This window comes from Thalassophryne amazonica, chromosome 9 (genome assembly GCF_902500255.1).
Source record: "Thalassophryne amazonica chromosome 9, fThaAma1.1, whole genome shotgun sequence".
Lineage (NCBI taxonomy): Eukaryota > Metazoa > Chordata > Actinopteri > Batrachoidiformes > Batrachoididae > Thalassophryne > Thalassophryne amazonica.
In genome coordinates this window covers 2,547,559-2,573,106 of record NC_047111.1, presented here as the reverse complement: position 1 = coordinate 2,573,106, position 25,548 = coordinate 2,547,559, and the positions used below count along the sequence as shown (strand labels likewise).

At 42.2% G+C, this 25,548-nt stretch overlaps 1 protein-coding gene and 2 long non-coding RNA genes across 3 annotated transcripts in view; 1 reads left to right on the top strand and 2 right to left on the bottom strand.

Annotated features, from left to right (window-relative positions):
- hlcs (holocarboxylase synthetase (biotin-(proprionyl-CoA-carboxylase (ATP-hydrolysing)) ligase)) overlaps window positions 1–25,548 on the bottom strand; it is a 373,652-nt gene that overhangs the window by 20,687 nt on the left and 327,417 nt on the right. Inside the window, exon 10 of the mRNA XM_034177490.1 lies at window positions 6,660–6,873. Coding sequence (XP_034033381.1) covers window positions 6,660–6,873 — 214 coding nt within the window. The remainder of the gene's footprint in view (window positions 1–6,659; window positions 6,874–25,548) is intronic.
- On the top strand, window positions 1,752–13,743 carry LOC117516655. The gene is made up of 3 exons (XR_004562511.1): window positions 1,752–1,868; window positions 7,324–7,330; window positions 13,533–13,743. It is a non-coding gene; the product is annotated as an uncharacterized LOC117516655 (long non-coding RNA).
- On the bottom strand, window positions 18,331–24,881 carry LOC117516657. The gene is made up of 3 exons (XR_004562512.1): window positions 24,678–24,881; window positions 24,353–24,357; window positions 18,331–18,363 (listed from the first exon to the last, which is right to left on the bottom strand). It is a non-coding gene; the product is annotated as an uncharacterized LOC117516657 (long non-coding RNA).

The following is a 25,548-nucleotide window of genomic DNA, read 5'->3' as shown; positions in this document are numbered from 1 at the left end:
GCACAATGGATTGATTTTAATGTACTTGCCTGTTTTTTACCCCATGACACATTGTCAACACTCATTTTTTTCAGTGACAGTTTATGAATGTGGCTGACACGAACCCGGTGTCGCCTAACGAGAATCTGCAAATTAGTGGCTGATGAGAAATGATAAAAATGTTCATGTTTCAGAGAATGTATTTATTAATATTTTCTTTCATCACCTGCAGCTATTCAGAATATTATTTTTTTTATGACTTGGCCTCCCTGAACCGTGGATTATCTGCAATGTCCGCGGACACATCAGTGATCTGTGCATCTCTAAAACAGGCACAGGGAATGTACACTGAGTCTGTTTACATCAGGGTAACTTAAAGGGGAACAGAAACGCCCACTGATTATTTACAGCACAAATAAACACAAAAAAATGTGTTCTTTTGATAGTTCAAGAAACACTAAAGACCATAAAACTTCTACAGAAAACCTTGTTTTAGTCACGGTCTGACAGGCTTTGACATCGACCGGCTGCCGCTATTTATTCAGGTCAGGCGGGTGACATCACTGGTTGGGGAAGATGAGCCTCATTCTGAGATTCCCTGCCAGCAACACAAACAAAGAGGTTATATATGACTACTAGAGTCCACACTCCCAATGTTGCCCACTAAATCCCAACGTCCCTTCATGGACAGCGACATGACACCTCCTAACCGCGCAAAATATTGACCAAGTTCCCGGATGTTAATGCATTTTCAATGGGGATTCACGACTGAACACACTCAGAAAAACACTCACAAAATACATGTTAAAATGCTGTTCTGACCTGGATATCGAGCCAGTAAAATTAATTAACATTAAATCATGTCAGGATAGTATTAAACTTACACTAACACACACATTGCAAATCCTCTTCAACCTATATTCAATTGACTGATAAACTGATAAACTTTATTGTTTTTGTGCAAATATTTGCTCAGTTTGAAATGGATGCCTGCAACACGTTTCAAAAAAGTTGGGACAGTGGCAACAAAAGACTGGGAAAGTTGATGAATGCTCAAAGAACACCTGTTTGGAACATTCCACAGGTGAACAGGTTAATTGGAAACAGATGTCATGATTGGGTATAAAAGGAGCATCCCCAAAAGCCTCAGCTGTTCACAAACAAAGATGGGGCAAGGATCACCACTTTGTGAACAACTGCGTGAAAAAATAGTCCAACAGTTTCAATTGCAAGGAATTTAGGGATTCCATCATCTACAGTCCATAATATAATCAGAAGATTCAGAGAATCTGGAGAACTTTCTACACGTAAGCGGCAATGCCGAAAACCAACATTGAATGCCTGTGACCTTCGACCCCTCAGGCGGCACTGCATTAAAAACCGACATAATGTGTAAAGGATCTTACCGCGTGGGCTCAGGAACACTTCAGAAAACCATTGTCAGTTAACACAGTTCGTCGCTACATCTACAAGTGCAAGCTAAAACTCTACCATGCAAAATGAAAACATCAACAGCATCCAGAAACACCGCCGCCTTCTCTGGGCCTGAGCTCATTTGAAATGGACAGACACAAAGTGGAAAAGTGTGCTGTGATCTGATGAGTCCACATTTCAAATTGTTTTTGTAAATCATGGACGTTGTGTCCTCTGGACAAAAGAGGAAAAATCCATCCAGATTGTTACCAGCACAAAGTTCAAAAGCCAGCATCTGTGATGGTATGGGGGCGTGTTAATGCCCATGATATGGGCAACTTACACATCTGTTATGGCACCATCAATGCTGAAAGGTACATCCAGGTTTTGGAGCAACACATGCTGCCATCCAAGCAATGTCTTTTTTAGGGACGTCCCTGCTTATTTCAGCAAGACAATGCCAAGCCACATTCTGCGTATGTTACAGCAGTGTGGCTTCTTAGTCAGGGTTTGCCTTTTAGAATAAATAGTTGTGTGCCTTAAGGGCACCAAAATCTGAAAGGTTTGGTGCCCCTCAGAAAAGTTCGGTACCAAACCTACCGCTACGCAGCATAGTGGCAAAGCAGCACAAAATTTTGATATAAAAGGATGCAAATTGTGCATTCTGGTGATATCTGGGGCAGATTTGGGGTGAAATTATGGAAGAACAAAAAACGAAAGCGATCCGCACAGCCAGTTAGCTCCCAAACAAGCCTTTAATAACACACCAAAGGTGACGATTCGGGCCTCGCCCTTCATCAGACAGGATGAAATTATGGAAGGGAATTTTTTGTGTTTTTGGAGTAATATTTTCTGAAATTTCGAAATTTTCTAACCTTGTCAGAAGCTGAGATGACTCCATGCCAATATGCAAAGGCAGATTGGCATGGGGTCATCTCAGCTGCCAATGTTTTATTAAACATCCAGCCCATTAACAATCATGGCTGCCATGAGTGTTGATTACACTTGTTGTGATTACAGAAAATCTATTAGCAGTCATCATGGTCATCTGCCATTCTCTGCAGCACTTCAAGGTGTTCTTCCTCAGAATCAGAATTAAGCTCAGAATCTAAGGCAGCTCTTCCCTCAAAAACTCTGTCATAATTGTGTTTATAAACCAGTCACCATTTGCTTTTATTATACATCTGTGTAGTTAATAAATAAAATAATCTTCATGGATGATTTGCTCACGCGCACGTAGAGAAATATAAAAAAATCTCCGCTGGCTGCTGTTCGCTCTTCCCTCAAAAACGCTCCAATTGATATGTGTATAATAAATTGCAGCATTACAAACAGAGGAGAAGAACATTTTTTGATGACGTTTTGTGTATGTGTCGGTCTCAAAGTCAAATTCTGTGCAAATTTTGTCCAAATTTGATAGATTTCTGTACAGTTATGAAATAAAAAAGGTGGATTCCAGTCGGGAATGCAAGTCTAAAGAGTTGTGTGCCCGCCCCCAAAGTAGGGTGCCACAGGTTCCCGGGTAACCGCTAAAATCGAACCCTGTTCTTAGTAAAAGAGTGCGGGTACTAGACTGGCCTGCCTGCAGTCCAGACCTGTCGCCCACTGAAAATGTGTGGCGCATTATGAAGCACAAAATACGACAACGGAGACCCCGGACTGTTGAACAACTGAAGTCGTACATCAAGCAAGAATGGACAAGAATTCCATCTACAAAGCTTCAACAAATAGTGTCCACAGTTCCCAAACCCTTATTGAGTGTTGTTAGAAGGAAAGGTGATGTAACACAGTGGTAAACATACCACTGTCCCAGCTTTTTTTGGAAACATGTTGCAGGCATCCATTTCAAAATGAGCAAATATTTGCACAAAAACAAAGTTTATCAGTTTGAACATTAAATATCTTGTCTGTGTGGTTTATTAATGTCACCTACATTCAGTTTTACAGTGACACTAAAACTACTTCTGATATCCAAAAGTAATCAAAAATGGGATTTAGTTCAAAATAAGGGTTCACAGATTTATACTTTTACCAGTTGGTCACTTTTCAAAGAGGTGAGCCTGCGTAGCTCTGATATCTGGACTACAAGTCTGTCCCAGCTGTCTGAATGTCTTGGTGGCTTCCCTCACTGGTCTCCTTTAGTCAGTCTATTGTTGCTGTTGTCTGTCTTTTTGTTGACCTGGATGCTCAGGGTTCCTACAGAGCATCCACAACAGATCCGCATTGGAATTTGGCATAAGTTTGATGCCGGATGACCTTCCTGACACAGCTCAACCTCTACATGGAGAACACACAGACAGGCCCTGATCTTACTCCTGCTGGTGCTCCTCAGGACTGACTGTGTTCACTACAGCTGTCTGACGGAGTCGATGCACCCGGAGCTGCAGACTGACTTCCCACAGTGTTTGAATGTCTTGATTTATTAACAGTGAGAAAATAAGTATTTGAACACCCTGCGATTTTGCAGGTTCTCCCACTTAGAAATCATGGAGGGGTCTGAAATTTTCATCTTAGGTGCATGTCCACTGTGAGAGACATAATCTAAAAAAAAAAAAAACATCTGGAAATCACAATGTATGATTTTTTAATAATTTATTTGTATGTTACTGCTGCAAATAAGTATTTGAACACCTGTGAAAATCAATGTTAATATTTGGTACAGTAGCCTTTGTTTGCAATTACAGAGGTCAAAAGTTTCCTGTAGTTTTTCACCAGGTTTTCACACACTGCAGCAGGGATTTTGGTCCACTCCTCCATACATATCTTCTCTAGATCTTTCAGGTTTGGAGTTTCAGCTCCCTCCAAAGATTTTCTATTGAGTTCAGGTTCTGGAGACTGGCCAGGCCACTCCAGAACCTTGATATGCTTCTTACAGAGCCCCTCCTTAGTTGCCCTGGCTGTGTGTTTGGGGTCACTGTCATGCTGGAAGACCCAGTCATGACCCATCTTCAGTGCTCTTACTGAGGGAAGGAGGTTGTTTGCCAAAATCTCGCAATACATGACCAAATCCATCCTCCCTTCAATACGGCGCAGTTGTCCTGTCCCCTCTGTAGAAGAGCACCCCCAGAGTATGATGTTTCCACCCCCATGCTTCACGGTTGGGATGGTTTTCTTGGGGTTGTTCTCATCCTCTAAGTGGAGTTGATTCCAAAAAGTGAGTTCAAAATGAGTTCAAACAGGTGCCATTAATACAGGTAAAGAGTGCAGAATAAGAGGGCTTCTTAAAGAAAAATTAACAGGTCTGTGAGAGACAGAATTCTTGCTGGTTGGCAGGTGTTCAAATACTTATTTGCAGCAGTAACATACAAATAAATTATTAAAAAAATTATACATTGTGATTTCCAGATTTTATTTTTTTTTTAGATTATGTCTCTCACAGTGGACATGGACCTAAGATGAAAATTTCAGACCCCTCCATGATTTCTAAGTGGGAGAACTTGCAAAATCGCAGGGTGTTTAAATACTTATTTTCCTCACTGTATGTACCTCGAGATGTTCATGCATCCACCCCTGAGGTTTAAAAAAGAAAATCAACCCAGACTGGTTTTGTGGTGAGGAGGTGGGACCGGAAGAAAAGGCCTAAGGCCCGAAGCCACCAAAGGAGTCTGAAAATTTGAAGTTCAGCCTGTTCTGAGATGCACTCTAATGATCACATCCAGTCTGATTTCTGATCAACAGAAAGTCTGAACTGATACCAGACATGATAAAAATGAAACATTATTAGGTGGATTATAATGATATTTGCACAGTGTCGCTGAGCACACGGAAGCCAAATAATTACCAAATATACTGTTTGGAAAATGGGCCATGTGATGGAATCTTTGATAAAAAAGGAATAACACATGATTTAAAACCCATTATATAATTGGCTGAGTGGATCTTTGTCATTCAATTGGTGCATTGTGTGTCACGTGACAAGGATTATACGTCCCATTTGTGTTGCGTTCCATTTACCATGCAAATTTGGTTCTATACGATTAGTACCACTGCACACTGCAACCACTGCCCACGCACACACAAATGGGGGCTGCCTTTAGCTAAATATGGCGGAGTTTATTTTGCTGACGGACGACAATTTGAAGAAGCTGCAAATTGTTTTAATGCACAGAAAAAATAAACCAAATCCACTACAATGTAAGCCATCTGGACACACGAAGCGCTATGATGAAAATTCTGAGGTGATTTTTCACTGAACTGAAGTCTTTTTTTTTTTTGGAAGCACACAAAGTCAGTGCACGGTATCACGGACTACATCCTCAGGATTATTTTTGAGCTATCTAACTGTTTTTCAGAGTTGACTGAGAATAGTTTTGGAATCCTATTTAAAGTTCGTGTTGGACTTTTAAGCACCAGTGATGCACCAAACTGTAAGTCCCTTTTCTGTTGCTTCTATTCTTCTATTTTTGCTGTTATATAAAACAAATAATGAATGTTTTTACATTCTTTCAATGGAATGAATATTTAATTCACTGAAACATGTTCCATTCAACTTGGCTTCGTCTTGTTGAATGGAACATGTTTCACTGAATTAAATATTCATACCACTGAACTCAAACATTCATTAATTGTATATTAGTGCATGCTTTTTCCAATTTTATGATTTAAAAATCATTTTCAAAAATAATAAAAAATATTTTGGTGTCATTTTAGACTTAATTACCAAAAAAAAAAAAAAATAAAAAAAAAATTAATGACTTCTTATTGCCCTCTGCAGTAACTTCATGGTCCACCAGGGAACCACAGCCCATACTTTGGAAATTACAGAGTAACACTACTGTTTGATTTCACTCCAACTGTGGTGAAATCTCACAAAAAAGCGTGACTTTCCAAATGCTTATGGACCTTCTGCAAATGAAAAACGTGCAGAGCTGAGCACATGCATGTGAGCATGGCACAGATTTCACACTGGTGTTGTTAAAATGCTGCTCTGCTGCTGAGAATAATGTTCCACTGAGTAAAGTCTGGATTCTGTGCCATTCTGCTGCACATGCATGTGATTATTTTCACTGAGCGGTGCATTTGTGCGGCGCTCAGGCCTGTTGCCAGGCTGTTTTTATCAGCCTCCCACAGTCACAGGCAGCACTCACTCGCTCCTCACACACAGAAACATGGTGAATCTGTCCTTTGAATAACTCTTATTCATGTCTCAACACAGCTAATAACTCTTTACAGAGTTAAGACGTGCTGGATGTGTGTCAGGCTTTTTGCCGATGACAGGACTGTCTACGCTGAATGAGAAGAGGGGGAGCCTGCCATGCATGGCTTACCTGTGAAGCCATCTTTTGTAATACTTGGGCAGGATGGCGTTGGCGCCGCACTGCTGGAAGGTGGCGATTAGGCTGTCCAGAGTGCTGACAGCTCTGGCAATGAGCAGGGCGGAGCTGAGCGGCTGCAGGCTGCAGCCATGCTGTATGTTGTACTGCTGGATCAGGTCGTTGATGCACACCGTCGGGTTGCTGTTACTCACATTGACGCCACAGCCTGCGACAGAACATCAACAAACATCATGTCGTGAATGAACAAATGAACAAATGGTGCAACCTTATCCAGCCATGGCGAGCAGAAGAAGAAGAAGAAGAAGAAGAAGAGTTTCTTATTTAACGTGGGTAGTCGACAAAAGCACAAAGCTTATTTCCAGAAGGGCTCACGGAACTACGAGGCCGTGGAGTGTGGATTCTGTGAGGGTGGACTTTGTTACCTACGAGGCCGTGGAGTGTGGATCCTGTGAGGGTGGACTTTGTTACCCACGAGGAAATGTGCTTTTGTAAAATATGTCATTTTTTTCATTTGTATAAAAAAAGAAAGAAATTTCAAGATCCCGCTAGACAGTGCCTAAGCGCACACGTGATGACATCACAACTCTATCCGGTTAGGAAGACAAGGTTTCTTTCAATAACAAGAACTGTCAAAAAACTTTCACGTGTGTTGGAGTTGTGAGGTGACAGGAATCACCTTTTGAATGGTTGAATAACGATATCAGTCGCACAAAGAAATCAAATAATAGTGAAAACATGTTCAGTGCAGTGTTATAACAGATCAATCAGTCGCTCCTTGAGGCGTCATGACATCTGATCGGTTAGCGGTTCGGTGCGGTGTCAGAATAGATCAATCAGTCGCTCCGTGAGGCGTCATAACATCTGATCGGTTAGCGGCTCGGTGCAGTGTCATAACAGATCAATCAGTCGCTCCTTGAGGCGTCATGACGTGATCGGTTAGCGGCTCGGTGCGGTGTCATAACAGATCAATCAGTCGCTCCTTGAGGCGTCATAACATCCGATCGGTCAGCGGCTCGGTGCGGTGTCATACCAGATCAATCGGTTGCTCCGTGAGGTGTCATGACATCCGATCAGTCAGCGGCTCGGTGCAGTGTCATAACAGATCAATCAGTTGCTCCGTGAGGTGTCATGACATCCGATCAGTCAGCGGCTCGGTGCGGTGTCATACCAGATCAATCAGTCGCTCCGTGAGGCGTCATGACATCTGATCAGTCAGCGGCTCGGGGCGGTGTCATAACAGATCAATCAGTTGCTCCGTGAGGTGTCATGACATCCGATCGGTTAGCGGCTCGGTGCGGTGTCAGAATAGATCAATCAGTCGCTCCGTGAGGCGTCATAACATCCGATCGGTTAGCGGTTCGGTGCGGTCTTACAACAGATCAATCAGTCACTCCGTGAGGCGTCATAACATCCGATCGGTTAGAGGCTCGGTGCGGTGTCATAACAGGTCAATCAGTCGCTCCGTGAGGCGTCATAACATCCGATCGGTCAGCGGCTCGGTGCGGTGTCATACCAGATCAATCAGTTGCTCCGTGAGGCGTCATGACATCCGATCGGTCAGCGGCTCGGTGCGGTGTCATAACAGATCAATCAGTTGCTCCGTGAGGTGTCATGACATCCGATCAGTTAGCGGCTCGGTGCGGTGTCATAACAGATCAATCAGTCACTCCTTGAGGTGTCATGACATCCGATTTGTCAGCGGCTCGGTGTCATACCAGATCAATTAGTCGCTCCGTGAGGCGTCATAACATCCGATCGGTTAGCGGCTCGGTGCGGTGTTAGAACAGATCAATCAGTCGCTCCGTGAGGCGTCATAACATCAAGCCTGGTTCACATGACAAGATAATTAGGCCGATATCGGACCTGATCTTCCCCTTCCGACAATCTTAAGGACGCCCCGACAATCGTGATGACTCTAAATATAATCTTATCAGATATTCCTGCCGTGTATGGTGTGTTAAGAAGGACGTGAGGAGCTAAATGTGACATGCAGCCAATCAGAAAGCGAGGTGTTTGACCTGGGAATGTTTGTGTGTGAAATCTGTTTGTGTGTGTTGTTTTTCCCGTGTGGCTGACACACACTGTACAACTAAACCTGTCAGATCAATGATTTGTTTGTATCTCCACGTGTGGGGTCTCTCAAGTTTTGGAAACCTACAGGTAAATTTAAAGTCCTGCGGTTGACAACACTGTGATATAACTGGTCAACAGTAGATCGCAGTGTTCTATACATTTTGACACCGGTTATATCACACGGCCTGAATCACAATTTCGGCTTTTGGAAAAGCAACCTGACCTTCTTCTGGCATTTTTACATAAAACAAACACAATAACAACGTCTATAAACCCAGAGAATATATTCACGAGAGTTTTAGGCACAATATACAAAGAGTTTAATGCTGTTGTCCGCGTGGAGCCTGATCAGACCATCTCAAATGCATTTCTGCTGTCGTGAACTTTTACCCATAATGCACTGGGCACACACCATGTCCACACTAAAACCTTCAAAATTAGTGCATTACTTTAAAACTAAAAACATATATCTGATATTTTCACTTTATAAAACTTCAGACGTGACGTTAATTTAAATAACTTGTCTGAAATTAGTTTTGTTAAAATTTTAACCAGAAGTTAAAACTCTATGCCTCCTCTGGATGACTTAGGTGATATTGCCAGAAATACGTTTTTTTTCTTTTCTATGACCAATTCTCCTTTGCCTGCAGAGGATAGAGCGGTCTCTTCTGGAACCAGCTCTTCTCTGTTTGTAGAGGACCTCGCATCTACTACAAAAAACTACGTCTGCAAAAATGTTAGCGGACTAAAAATTATCGGACCAAAACTTATCGTAAGATAATTGGTCCGATGATGGTTTTCAAAGTTATCTGAAAAGTTAATCCAATAATGAAAACATTATCTTCGATATTAGCGTTTAGCTGATTAGCGGAACTGTGCCCACCACTGCTGTGAGGGTGAAATTTGTTACCTATGAGGACGTGGAGTGTGGATCCTGTGAGGGTCGATGTCAGCAGAACGCCACCAAGCTTCATCAGGTTCCCATAGTAGATGTCATTGGGCCACTTCAGCCTGAGGTCTATGTCCTGAACAGAGGAGGGTGATAAGAAAACCTTTTGTTGGATCACTCAACTCTTTGAACTCAACTCAAGACTTTTAAAACACTGAACCTCCTCCCCGGCAGCTCAACATGTGTAATGATATTACAGAACGCCATGGAAGGTGGGATTTATGAGATCAGCGCAAAATGAAGGGGAGACTTCTTGGTTTTTGGATCAGAGAAGAGATCACAGAGATCAGAGATTAAATTTTGGCAGTAAGCCACATGTGTTTCACAAGGTTTTTTCTGTATTATGGTAAAAGTATCCAAAGAACCAGCCGTATGACATCACAACGTTCTTCAATTCCCCCCACTTTAATACTGCTGAAGATTAGCATGTGTCACGTGGAAGATGAACACCATGTTGTTCATTGATGTTCATTGGTGTATTGAAGGAGGGAAATACAAACTGTTCATGACCTCCTCTGACAGTGAGTGGAGGCAATAATGGCATCTGGTGGGCACTGTTTCTTCCAGTTGACATCTGTTTGGCTTTCAAATGTGTTCAGGCCAAACTCCTCCTCTCTGTTTCTTAAATTTCTTCCTATTTATTTTTTATTTTTTCGGCTGTTCCTGTTAGGGGTCGCCACAGCAGATCAATCGTTTCCATCTCACCCTGTCCTCTGTATCTTCCTCTGTCTCACCAACCACCTACATGGCCTCCCTCAGCACATCCATAAACCTCCTCTTTGTCCTCCCTCTTCTCCTGCCTGGTGGCTCCATCCTCAGCATCCTTCTCCCTATATACCCTGGGTCCCTCTTCTGCACATGTCCAAACCATCTCAATCTCGCCTCTCTGAGTTTGTTTCCAAACCGTCCCACCTGAGCTGTCCCTCTGATATGTTCTTCCTAATCCTGTTCATCCTTGTCACTCTCAAAAAGAATCACATCTTCAGCTCTGCCTCCTGTCTTTTTGTTAGTGCCACCATCTCTAAGCTGTCCAACATAGCTGGTCTCACTACTGTCTTGTAAACTTTCTCCTTCACTCTTGCTGATATTCTTCGGTCACAAATCACTCCTGCCACCTTTCTCCATCCACTCCACCCTGCCTGCACTCTCTTCTTCTCCTCTCTACCACACTCTCCATTACTTTGAACAGTTGACCCCAAGTATTTAAACTCATCTACTTTCGCCACTTCTACTCCTTGTAACTGCACTGTTCCACTGGGCTCCCTCTCATTCACACACATGTACTCAGTCTTGCTTCTACTGACTTTCATTCCCCTGCTCTCCAGAGCATATCTCCACCTCTCCAGGCTAGACTCAACCTGCTCTCTACTCTCACTATAAATCGCAATGTCAACTGCAACGTTCACAGTCCATGGAGACATCTGTCTGATCTCATCAGTCAACCTGTCCATCACCACTGCAAAGAAGAAAGGACTCAGAGCTGATCCTTGGTGTAATCCCACCTCCACCTTGAATGAGTCTGTCATTTCGACTGTGCAGCTCACCGCTGTCGCACTGTCCTTGTACATGTCCTGCACCACCTTCACATACTTCCTCATACAATACCACAGCTCTATTCTTGGCACCCTGTCATATTCTTCCAAATATTTAAAGTGAAAAACCTTGTAGTGATGTTCGAGCCCACACAATGTTTGCTCAAGCTGTTCTTCTGGAGGCGTTGCCACCAAGACAGGATACCTTGTCATTCCATATCAAGAGGGCACACTATCAAGCAGCTGCATGGATCCAGGCAAATCAACAAAGACCTGCACTCCCTCCACCAGAAAGTTTGGGTTGGCGAACTGAGAAAGATGCTCTTTTGCCAGTTCACTTCCCTTCCCTCTGTGCCACAGACTGTCATCAGTCTTGTGAGATGTGGCTGCACCACACAGTGTCAAAGGAAAAATTTATTATTTATACTTACTTATTTGAATAAAATGAAAACAAATCTTGTTTCAATAACCTATATCTATTAATTAATTGTTCAAATGACATAAGTTCATCCTCTAAAACAGATCATTGAGCAATTTGATATTCTTAGTAAACTGTGAATAAAAAACAGAATCTAAAGAGCCTGGGGGAAAAGCTGGATTATTTATTATGGAGTAAACCTAGAGGTGATATTCGCTCTTCCCTCCAGACGACGCACAAGTCGCCAGGCTTTTAAGGTACTACATGTTACAGGGTTTGGGCAACGGGCTTTAATTTCCTTAAACTTATCAAAAAACAATAAGTCCCTGAGACTGCAGTGTGACAATGTTGCCTCAATATCCATCCAAATTGAAGCTCTCCCCTTAACCCAATCATTTATAAACCTTAACCTTAAATGGACAGACAGTTGGTATATTTTAATGTTAGGCAGATCCAAACCCTCCTTTGATCTGGGTAAATACAGCACAGTCATCTTTAACCTGGGTCTCCACTTATTCCAAATAAAAGACTGAGCCAACCATTTATATCCTTCACCTCCTTTTTGGAGAATAAAACTGGCATCATTTGAATAGGATACAATAACCCGGGCAGCACATTCATTTTAACCAGGGCTATGCGACCTAGCCAAGAGACCGGAAAAGACATTCAACATTCCAAGTCCTGCTTAATTAAAAAAAATAAAGGTAGAAAGTTAGCTCTATATAATTGGTCAAAAGATGGTGCATAAAATCCCCAAATACTTGAACCCGTTAGGAGACCATTGTTGAAGAGAACCAAAGGGCATAGCCCCTGATTTAGCCAAATTAATCTTGTAAGCAGAAAATCTACTAAATCTGTCACCCACATCAATAAGACCTGGTATAGATGTTTCAGAAGTGCAGGGGTGGTGGCCAAGTGGTTAATGCAGTTGGTTTCAATTCGGAAGGTTTGGGTTCAAATCCCCCCCTGCCACATTTCTCCATGTAATGTGGAGTTGCGTCAGGAAGGGCATCCGGCGTAAAACCTGTGCCAAATCAACATGCAGATCCACCTTGGATTTGCTGTGGTGACCCTGAGTGCAAACAAGGGAGCAGCCGAAGGGACTTACTTATAGATGTTCAGAAGTGCAGAACCTTACCATATGACATGGACCACTCTGGCATGCCAGGAGCCACACGGGTGATTGCATGCAACTTGATGGAAAGGGGTCCAGAATGCAGAGCCCCAGGGAGAAACCAGAAGAAAAACGACAGTAGATGTCCAGGGGCCAGGAAAGGCACCCACCAGGGCCACCAGGGTACCCTGACAAACCAGACAGGGGAACGGCTCAGGCGGAGCCAGAACGAACCCCCCAGACCGCCCTTCACAGAAGTGCAGGAACAACCCCACACACAAGGGGAAGCACATAGGGTGCCTACAAAGAGGGGCACCCCAGAACCCCACCACATGGGCCATGTCCCCCAAGGGAAGAGTGAGCAGTGGCGGGGATGAGGGGCCAAGGAAACAGCAACGTCCAAATCCAAACCTGGGCAGGAACCACTAAGCCAACGAGGGCAAGATCCAGCCACCAGGCAAGGGGCGGGACCAACCCCCGATCCAGGAAACACACAAGACTCCCCCAACCACCCAAGACTCCACCCAACACAGCCAGCAGGACCCCCCCATGACCCAACATCACACGCGCCCCACTGCAAAACTCAGCTCCCCAACGGGCTGCGGAACCCTGGGCCCCACAAGCCCCAGAAGTGAGCAACTTACACATCTGTGATGGCACCATCAATGCTGAAAGGTACATCCTGGTTTTGGAGCAACACATGCTGCCATCCAAGTAACGTCTTTTCAGGGACGTCCCTGCTTATTTCAGCAAGACAATGCCAAGCATGGCTTCGTAGTAAACAGCGTGGCTTCGTAGTAAAAGAGTGTGGGTACTAGACTGGGCTGCCTGCAGTCCAGACCTGTCGCCAATTGAAAATGTATGGCGCATTATGAAGCACAAATACGACAACAGAGACCCCGGGCTGTTGAACACCTGAAGTCGTACATAAGCACGAATGGGAAAGAATTCCATCTACAAAGCTTCAACAAATTAGTGTCCTCAGTTCCCAAACGCTTATGAGTGTTGTTAAAGGAAGGTGATGTAACACAGTGGTAAACATACCACTGTCCCAGCTTTTTTGAAATGTGTTGCAGGCATCCATTTCAAAATGAGCAAATATTTCCACAAAAACAATAACGGTTTATCAGTTTGAACATTAATATCTTGTCTTTGTGGTGTATTCAATTGACTATAGGTTGAAGAGGATTTGAAAATCATTGGATTCTGTTTTTACTTACACTTTATACAACGTCCCAACTTCATTGGAATTGGGGTTGTACTTGTCTGCTTTCATTATCTCTCTCAATTCCAGATTCTTTTTTGTCAACTTCTTTCTCATTACACTTTCCTGTATTTCTTCATTCCACCACGCTGTGTCGTTGTCTTCCTTCTTGTGATGTGCGGGTCAGGAGTTTTTTTAACACCTGTATCCACCAAACCCATCATGGAGAACCAATCTGCATCCAACCCACAAAAATTTGTGCTGATTAATGAACCAAGTCTGACCCAACCCACGGAGAAAAAACAAAAAAAACAAAAAAAGAAAAAGAAAAGGAAAATGGGTCTATGGTGTGATGGAATCCATGCGATTTAGGTAGAATATGGTATCTTATTTCATATCCATTTCAGGAAGGTTAGACAAACAACAAGGATTTGCACAGTGAGTGTAGGTTAACCAAACTGTAGTGCATTCATGTCAGCGGAAAGCAGCAGACAGAACACCAGATTGTTCCTTATCTCTTTGTGATATTACAGAGGTTAATTAATCTATAACCTCACAAACAGTTAACTTTTTAAGTTTTCATCATATGTAGCTAGGGCTCCTTTTAAATCTAATGTTGTGCAAAATGCTGCATTTGTTTTTCATGACGTAACTCATGTCCATGCCCATGTCGTAGCACTGAAAAATGGGCCAAACTTCACGCTGTCATCTGCAGTTTGCCACTGCAGACAGGACTTCAGCCTCAATGGCTGATGGTTTTTTACTGCCAACATGAACACAGACAGTATCAAGCAGTGCAGAGCCCCACTCTCCAGCTCACACATGTGAGAGACAGGGAGAGGAAGAGTAGTGTGTTCTGTCATAATTACCAGATCATTGATTTTCTGGATGTGTCCTCAGTATTTTAAACAGGCTGTTATTCACAGTCTTTTAGAAAAGCCTCATCTTGACCCTTCTCTTCCTCAGAATTTTAGAATTTTAGACCATTTCAAAGTTGCCTTTTATCTCCAAAATTTTCAAAAAAAGTGGTTGCCAAACAGCTTAATGAGGTTTTAGCTGAACACAATATTCTTGACAAATTTCAATCTGGGTTCCATCACTTGAACTCTACTGAAACAGCTCTTCTTAGACTTTCAAATGATATTTTAATGTGCAGAGATGCAGGTGAATATTCGATACTTGTACTTGGATCTGTCTGCAGCTTTTGACATTCTTGATCAGTGTGTTTTAATTCAGAAGATGAAGGACATGGGTCGGCATCTCTGGGTCAGCCAATAGATGGTTTTATCCAGTCTCTGTAATACAGTAGAAGTTGTTTCAGTTGCTGCAGCTAAATATATGTCCTCCTTCTTGCCATTCTTCTGTCCTGTGGTGTGCCTCGAGGTTCTGTTCTGGGACCTATTCTATTTGTATCGTACTTGTTGCCACTTTGACATATTTTGAGTTCCTTTAATGATGTCTCATATCATTGTTATGCAGAAGATATATAGCTGTACATCTCCTTTTCTCCACAAAATGTTTCTAAGGTATCTGTTCTTTAAAACTGTATTGATGTCATAAAAAACTGGATGGCTGTTTAATTATTTGTCACTTAATACAGCCAAAAACTGATGTCCTTTGTTTGTGCCCCTGAGGAGTTTGTTCCCTCAGTAATAAGAACCTTGGCCTCTCTGTCCCTCTTTTGTCACCTCAGTAGTCAGAAATTTGGGTGTTACATTTGACCAGGCTCTCAAATTTGACGCACCCGTTACCCGTCTTGGTGCATCATGTTTCTTTCATGCACATAACATTAGAAACATTGTCTCAGGATCATTCATGTCTTGATTACTGTAATTCACTGTTCCCTAGTCTCAGTAAGTCTTCACGGACCGCTTACAAACTGATCCAGAATGCAGCTGCAAGGCTCCTTACAAGGTCTCCTAAGTGGTCTCAGGTAACACCCATTCTGTCCTCTTCTTGCATTGGCTCCCAATTCAGTTCAGATTTAAAATATTTAAATTTGAAATGTTTGTAATCAACTTTTAGAGCCTGCACGAGTCAAATGCCACTTTACATCAGTGACCTCTTGGCACCTGTATGTGACAAGCAGGGTCCTCTGAGGTCTCGGCCCAGAACCTGTTGGTTGTACCAAGGTCAAGCCTGAGGACCAAGGAGACTGTGCATTTGAGGTTGTGGCCACCCAAACTGTGGAATGCACTGGCCACTACAACCAACGCTCTGTGGACTCTGTGGCAACTTTAAGGAGAAGCTCAAGACCTATTTGTACAGACTTTTAAACTAGTTTTATATTCTGCCATTTTAGTTTCTATATTTTTATTTCTGTTTCTTAAATTCCTGTAAGCCTGTAATATATCTGTAAATTGTTAATTACTTAGTAGGAACTTGTGCCTGTTCCACTTTTTGACCTACTCACACTCACAATATTTTCTGACAAAGCTTACCCACACCCTCGCCAACCTGCAGGTCAGCATCATTTCTCCTCAACCATCTAAGTGAGGTTATTTTTGTGTAATACTACCTGTACCCAGGAAGGGAACAGACAAGATCAGCCTCAACGACAGCCAGGGCAGCAAGATGCTGCAGGAAGGGAATCCTCTGGCCGAGCTGGGAGCTGAGCTCCACCCGGACGCTCAGGGTGAACATGGCACAACCTGGAGGGGCTGAGCCAAGCATTCCGTCCCCGCCTACAGCATTAGCAAATACACAGCATAAACACAAAAAAAGATGTGCAAACAAAAATAAAAAAATTTTAACATTGGTGACATGTAGGAGTGTATGAAAGATGTGTGTGTGCGAGAACACTGACCTCTACCCTGGCTTTGCTGAGTAGCTATAGCTATTAATGACATATCCTTTGGTAGGTGCAGTGTCAGCCTGATGTAAAAACAGAAAAGAAACTGTAAAGACAACTGATGTCTACGACATCATATCCCATCAGCTTAACAACAAAACCTGTTGGTTTCAAAGACATTTAGACATACGAGTATATTACATGATGACAGTGCATTCTGCCATATCATAAACTTATCAATGCAACAAAGAAGCTTATTATGGACGGACTGCACCACGGACTGCAAGTCTGATTGGTTAATCGTGTGAGATTACCGACCATAAAATATCTTGACGGTGGGAAAATATCGACCATTTCACATTTGATGTACAACCCCAATTCCAATGAAGTTGGGATATTGTGTAAAATGTAAATAAAACAGAATCCAATGATTTTCAAATCCTCTTCAACCTATATTCAACTGAATACACCATAAAGACAAGATATTTAATGTTCAAACTGATAAACTTTGTTTTTATGCAAATATTTGCTCATTTTGAAATGGATGCCTGCAACATGTTTCAAAAAGCTGGGACAGTGGTATGTTTCCCACTGTGTTACATCACCTTTCCTTCTAACAACACTCAATAGCGTTTGGGAACTGAGGACACTAATTGTTGAAGCTTTGTAGGTCGACTTCTTTCCCATTCTTGCTTGATGTACGACTTCAGTTGTCAACAGTCCGAGGTCTCCGTTGTCGTATTTTGCGCTTCATAATGCGCCACAGATTTTCAATGGGTGACAGGTCTGGACTGCAGGCAGGCCAGTCTAGTACCTGCACTCTTTTACTACGAAGTCACGCTGTTGTAACACGTGCAGAATGTGGCTTGGCATTGTCTTGCTGAAATAAGCAGGGAAAAGCCCTGAAAAAAGACGTTGCTTGGATGGCAGCATGTGCTGCCTCCAAAACCTGGATGTATCTTTCAGCACTGATGGTGCCATCACAGATGGTATAAGTTGCCCATGCCATGGGCACTAACACAACCCCATACCATCACAGATGCTGGCTGCTGAAGACAAAGAAAAGCAAATATCTCAAAAGTTATCAAAATTTGTTTGGTTAAAGCACCCTATTTTATCAACTGCTAATCTGAAAGTTCTCCAGATTCTCTGAATCTTTGATTATATTATGGACTGTAGATGATGGAATCCCTAAATTACTTGCAACTGAATGTTGAGAAACATTGTTCTTAAACTGTTGGACTATTTTTTCACACAGTTGTTCACAAAGTGGTGATCCTCACCCCATCTTTGCTGTTTCCAAACAGGTGTTCTTTGAACATTCATCAACTTTCTCAGTCTTTTTTTGTTTCCCCCGTCCCAACTTTTTTGAAATGTGTTGCAGGCATCCTTTTGAAAATGAGCAAATATTTGCACAAAAACATAATGTTTATTAGCTTGAACATTAAATATCTTGTCTTTGTGGTGTAATCACTGTATTCTGTTTTTATTTACATTTTTACACAATGTCTCAACTTCAATTGGAATTGGGGTTGTAATACTCTGTGCCCTTACCACTTTGCTACACAGATGTCAATAATGGCGCTGCCGCGATGACGCTGCTGCTACAGTAAGCTTCATCGACCGACTTACTTACAGAAAAATAAACTGTGCAAACGATGGAATTGGATTAGAGTGGAATAACTGCCTTGTGTCTCATGATTTGTGGACGTTAATGCTGGACCGTAAAATCCTGCATTAACATCTGCAAATCATCAGACACAACAAGGTTATTTCCTAATCGATCCAGAGGAATGGATTATGCTGTGTGCACAAAAATACATTTCAGTGCTATACTTCCCCTTCCCCTGTAATGGCCACTCAAGGCTCCAGTGGACAACCTTCACCTTGGAAGCACTTTGGAGGTCATGTCCTTTCAAGGTGCACAGGTTTTCCTTTTAGTCCCACAAGGTGGTTTTTTAACAGTCCCAAATCCCAACTAGACCTGCCAGCAAGGTATGGCACGGGGTGCAAGCCCTATATGCAGACTGCCTCCCGAGGCCCCATGAGGCTGATGTGACGATGCAGCTGTAGGGCCTGACTCGCAGAGCCATGTGGGCCTGACTACAGACATGTGAACATATTTTTCAGCATTTGAATTTTAGTATGTACTTCAAGGGGGCTCAGCAAAACAGTAAACCTGAGAAAAAAATGATAGCATCTGTAGGGGCTCCCATTTATTTAAATGCTCTTATGAATGCTTGATAAGTGTTGGCATTTCATCTGTGCAGGATTGAGATGTGGGGTGCAGCGTTAGTTTCAGCAATCGGGAGGAAAAATATTTGCACATTCCTTCAGCTCCAAATGCATAAAAGTGATTCAGAATTCAAGCAGCCTTTTATTGGCTGGCGAACAATAAGCCCATGAAGAGGCCTTTCTACCATTATGATGCAAAGTCTGTGACTGGTAAATCGGCTTAAGATGGTCATGATGTGGATGTGCCCCAGCACACTGCAGTAACAAGTGTTTGTCAAAGCGGATTGAAGGTCAGTCCAATCGAGGTTCTGCTCAAGGAATTTCAGAGTGACAAACGGCCCCCCGCCCTTGAGGAATCACCCTTACCCCACGGAGCCCAGCAGATACCACGACTGTATGCTTTTAATTCCTGAGAGAGAATCTGACCAGTCACACCCCATGTTGAACTCATGGAACATACTGCACCTTATCACTTGAATGGTGCTGTGGGTCAATGTTTCTGCTGAACTGAGACAAACTTGTAACTGAACTGGCTGAACATTTATTAACATTGTGTATGAAGAAAAATGTGTGTAAACTGTGGGAAGGAACATTCTCAGTGACAAGTCTTAACTCTTTGCACACATTCGTGCCCATTGATGACCGTATTTCTCGGGGGATTTGACCAATCTAGCTGGAGGACTTGCAGACATGGACACAAGGTGGCTGCGATCTGAATGGAATGTGGGAGTTCTTCCAAGTCCAGACCCCAAAGTTGCTTGAGGTTGTACAGAGGTCATCAATGCTCACACGATGAGGTGATTCATATCTGAGGGCACTCTGAATATCATCTAGAGGAGCTGTAGTGCATGAATTGATTGGAATTCCAGGCTGTATAGGCAGCTGGAAAGCGGGCTGTGATGGCCCTGAATGTGGACGAGGAAGCAATTGTTAGAGAAATCTGTAATTAGGCAACTCACCATCTGTGGTTTAGTGACCCTTGACCTACTTACCAAGCATTCAAAGCACTTTGTTCCTCCTATACCTCATCGTGCTGCAGTGATGGCGGAAGATGGTTGAGTCCTGACAGGCACCTCTGCTGTGTGGTCACCTTGGGCTGCCTACACTGAGCAGTTGTATAAGACAACTGCTTTTTTACATAACTGCTGGGATGTTGTGGGTGTATGACTACAGACAATGCAGTTCTGGAAGAAGAAGAAATGTTCTAGTATTTGGGTGCACAAATCAAGAAGACTGGAGGATGCGAGAAGGAAGTCTGACTGAGACGAGTTCTTTGTTGAAGACAAAGAAAAGCAAATATCTCAAAGGTTATCAAAATTTGTTTGGTTAAAGCACCTATTTTATCAACTGCTAATCTGAAAACTAGATAGTCAGCAAAAGAGATGAGGATCCTTGGTGGGGTTTTACCAGTGATTTTGTGGTCAGATTAGACTGTATCGAGCGACAGCAGTCATCCCAGTCTGCAGCTGAGCCACTCACGCTGACATGCAAAGCAGCTCAAATTCATTTCTGCAACTCATTATCAGATCACAGGCATGCAAAGCTCTCAGATGGCAGTCATCAATAATGCTGTGCGGTGGCCGGGTGCTCGTGTCTTTTAATGTGTTTTTCCTGTGTCTCAAGGGATCGTTATGTCGGCAAGTTCAGCCCTCTGAAGGCTTGAAGGGTTCAAGCAAAAAGCAGGAATAATCTCATTGTGAAAGCAAATCCAGCTCAAAGCTACCAGAGAAATCAAAGAACAATAAGGGGCTATAAACTAAACTTCCATTTCCAGGTAATGTTTGAATCGTGTAATATAATGTTTGAATCGTGTAATATAATGTTTGAATCGTGTAATATAATGTAATGTTCGAATCGTGTAAAGTAATGTAATGTTTGAATCATGTAATGTAATGTTGGAATCGTGTAATGTTTGAATCGTGTAATGTGGGAATCGTGTAATGTAAAGTAATGTTTGAATCGTGTAATGTAATGTTTGAATTGTGTAATGTAATGTAATGTTTGAATCATGTAATGCCTATCCAGGGTTGGGACCAGGAAGCAGAGTTGTAGTCTTACACACCTCTCTGCAGCTTCTCTCCCCCTGCCATCCCCCCAATACCCCATCCCTGTGAGACGGCGCCTGCTCCCAGACCACCAACAACCAGTAAAAATCTATTTAAGCATAAAAATTCAAAAAGAAAAAATAATATAGCACCTTCAGCTGGTTTATAAACATTAGGTCTCTCTCTTCTAAATCCCTGTTAGTAAATGATATAATATTGATCAACATATTGATTTATTCTGCCTTACAGAAACCTGGTTACAGCAGGATGAATATGTTAGTTTAAATGAGTCAACACCCCCGAGTCACACTAACTGTCAGAATGCTCGTAGCACGGGCCGAGGGGGGATTAGCAGCAATCTTCCACTCCAGCTTATAATTAATCAAAAACCCAGACAGAGCTTTAATTCATTTGAAAGCTTGACTCTTAGTCTTGTCCATCCAAATTGGAAGTCCCAAAAACCAGTTTTATTTGTTATCTATCATCCACCTGGTCGTTACTGTGAGTTTCTCTGTGAATTTTCAGACCTTTTGTCTGACTTAGTGCTTAGCTCAGATAAGATATGTGTGGGCGATTTTAACATCCACACTGATGCTGAGAATGACTCAACTGGCTTCGCTCAAAATGTAAATGAGTCCACCCACCATTTTAACCATACTTTAGATCTTGTTCTGACTTATGGTATGGAAATTGAAGACTTAACAGTATTCCCTGAAAATCCCCTTCTGTCTGATCATTTCTTAATAACATTTACATTTACTTTAATGGACTACCCAGCAGTGGGGAATAACTTTCATTACAGTAGAAGTCTTTCGGAAAGCGCTGTAACTAGGTTTAAGGATATGATTCCTTCTTTGTTATGTTCTCCAATGCCATATACCAACACAGTGCAGAGTACCTACCTAAACTCTGTGAGTGAGATAGATTATCTCGATTATCTCGTCGTTTTACATCCTCATTGAGCACAACTTTGGATGCTGTAGCTCCTCTGAAAAAGAGAGCCTTAAATCAGAAGTGCCTGACTGCGTGATATAACTCACAAACTCGCAGCTTACAGCAGATAACTCGTAAGCTGGATAGGAAATGGTGTCTCACTAATTTCAATCACTTGAAGATCTTTACTTAGCCTGGAAAAAGAGTCTGTTGCTCTATAAAAAAGCCCTCCATAAAGCTAGGACATCTTACTACTCATCACTAATTGAAGAAAATATGAACAACCCCAGGTTTCTTTTCACCACTGTACTCATAACCATCCCAAAGACATATTGTTATCTTTGGCTGCTTTCAGTAATGCTGGTATTTGGTTAGACTCTTTCTCTCCGATTGTTCTGTCTGAGTTCTTTAGTTACTTCCTCCAACCCATCAACATGTCTATTAGACCCCATTCCTACCAGGCTGCTCAAGGAAGCCCTACCATTAATTAATGCTTCGATCTTAAATATGATCAATCTATCTTTAATAGTTGGCTATGTACCACAGGCTTTTAAGGTGGCAGTAATTAAACCATTACTTAAAAAGCCATCACTTGACCCAGCTATCTTAGCAAATTATAGGCCAATCTCCAACCTTCCTTTTCTCTCAAAAATTCTTGAAAGGGTAGTTGTAAAACAGCTAACTGATCATCTGCAGAGAAATGGTCTATTTGAAGAGTTTCAGTGAGGTTTTACAATTCATCATAGTACAGAAAAGCATTAGTGAAGGTTACAAATGATCTTCTTATGGCCTCAGACAGTGGACTCTTCTCTGTGCTTGTCCTGTTAGACCTCAGTGCTGCTTTTGATACTGTTGACCATAAAGCAATTTTTTATATAGCACCAAATCACAACAAACAGTTGCCCCAAGGCGCTTTATATTGTAAGGCAAGGCCATACAATAATTATGTAAAACCCCAACGGTCAAAACGACCCCTGTGAGCAAGCACTTGGCTACAGTGGGAAGGAAAAACTCCCTTTTAACAGGAAGAAACCTCCAGCAGAACCAGGCTCAGGGAGGGGCAGTCTTCTGCTGGGACTGGTTGGGGCTGAGGGGAGAACCAGGAAAATCTATCAATGTTTCCTTTTGGCGGCGTTCATTAATGACCCAAAATACATAAACATACCAAATGGCAAATGTCAGCTGCCCACAGTTTGTGCATGATCAAAGTTAAACACACGCACGTACGTAAGGAAAGTTTTTGTTTTTTCTGCATTCTGCCCACAAGGTGCTTCTAATTTTAGACACAAACAGAGACAGTGGCAGAAGACATCAAACACACTACACTTCTCACTTATGGTAATGACAGCATGAGACTTAACTAAACTGACTAAATTCATTAAAATACAAAGCACAATAAATCAATAACACTAACAGCACAGTTAAATTAACATGAACCACAATAACATTTAAAATGCCAAAACCACATCCATTGTTCACTGGTGAGCTAAAATTGCTAATTTCTCCAAAAATATTAGTCCTGTCAACTTTCCGTTTTCACAGCATTCGTCCTTGACTGAAAATAGATAAGTATACCAAAATTCAAATGTCAGCTCTTCCCGGTTTCTCTGTGATCAATGCCCCCCCCCACACAACACACATAGACAGAGGCCACTTGGCTATTATAATGTAGATATGGCAGCACAGTGTCTTAGTGGTTAGTACTGTTGCCTCACAGCAAGAAGGTCATGGGATCGATTCCCACCTGCGGCATTTCTGTGTGGAGTTTTCATGTTCTCCCTGTGTGTGGGTTTCCTCCCACATCCAAAGACATGCAGGTTAGGTGGACTGGAAACTTTAGAACTGTCCAGGTCTCGCTTGCAAAAGAGATCTTGATCTCAATGGGACTAAACTGGTTACATAAAGGTTAAATTCAATTAAAAAATATTTTACCAACGAAAACATCTGAGTGTCTGAAATTTACTGCTACAGTTCTGTTGAGAACCAATAGAAAAAATATGTTTAAATAAATTACTGAGGGTGTTTTTCTGAATGCTTGGCAGAGCTGTTAACTTGTCAAACATGCACAATGGATTGATTTTAATGTACTTGCCTGTTTTTTACCCATGACACATTGTCAACACTCATTTTTTTCAGTGACAGTTTATGAATGTGGCTGACACGAACCCGGTGTCGCCTAACGAGAATCTGCAAATTAGTGGCTGATGAGAAATGATAAAAATGTTCATGTTTCAGAGAATGTATTTATTAATATTTTCTTTCATCACCTGCAGCTATTCAGAATATTATTTTTTTTATGACTTGGCCTCCCTGAACCGTGGATTATCTGCAATGTCCGCGGACACATCAGTGATCTGTGCATCTCTAAAACAGGCACAGGGAATGTACACTGAGTCTGTTTACATCAGGGTAACTTAAAGGGGAACAGAAACGCCCACTGATTATTTACAGCACAAATAAACACAAAAAAATGTGTTCTTTTGATAGTTCAAGAAACACTAAAGACCATAAAACTTCTACAGAAAACCTTGTTTTAGTCACGGTCTGACAGGCTTTGACATCGACCGGCTGCCGCTATTTATTCAGGTCAGGCGGGTGACATCACTGGTTGGGGAAGATGAGCCTCATTCTGAGATTCCCTGCCAGCAACACAAACAAAGAGGTTATAATGACTACTAGAGTCCACACTCCCAATGTTGCCCACTAAATCCCAACGTCCCTTCATGGACAGCGACATGACACCTCCTAACCGCGCAAAATATTGACCAAGTTCCTGGATGTTGATGCATTTTCAAAGGGGATTCACGACTGAAACACACTCAGAAAAACACTCACACAATATGTGTTAAAATGCTGTTCTGACCTGGATATCGAGCCAGTAAAATTAATTAACATTAAATCATGTCAGGATAGTATTAAACTTACACTAACACACACATTGCAAATCCTCTTCAACCTATATTCAATTGACTGATAAACTGATAAACTTATTGTTTTTGTGCAAATATTTGCTCAGTTTGAAATGGATGCCTGCAACACGTTTCAAAAAAGTTGGGACAGTGGCAACAAAAGACTCGGAAAGTTGATGAATGCTCAAAGAACACCTGTTTGGAACATTCCACAGGTGAACAGGTTAATTGGAAACAGATGTCATGATTGGGTATAAAAGGAGCATCCCCAAAAGCCTCAGCTGTTCACAAACAAAGATGGGGCAAGGATCACCACTTTGTGAACAACTGCGTGAAAAAATAGTCCAACAGTTTCAATTGCAAGGAATTTAGGGATTCCATCATCTACAGTCCATAATATAATCAGAAGATTCAGAGAATCTGGAGAACTTTCTACACGTAAGCGGCAATGCCGAAAACCAACATTGAATGCCTGTGACCTTCGACCCCTCAGGCGGCACTGCATTAAAAACCGACATAATGTGTAAAGGATCTTACCGCGTGGGCTCAGGAACACTTCAGAAAACCATTGTCAGTTACACAGTTCGTCGCTACATCTACAAGTGCAAGCTAAAACTCTACCATGCAAAATGAAAACATCAACAGCATCCAGAAACACCGCCGCTTCTCTGGGCCTG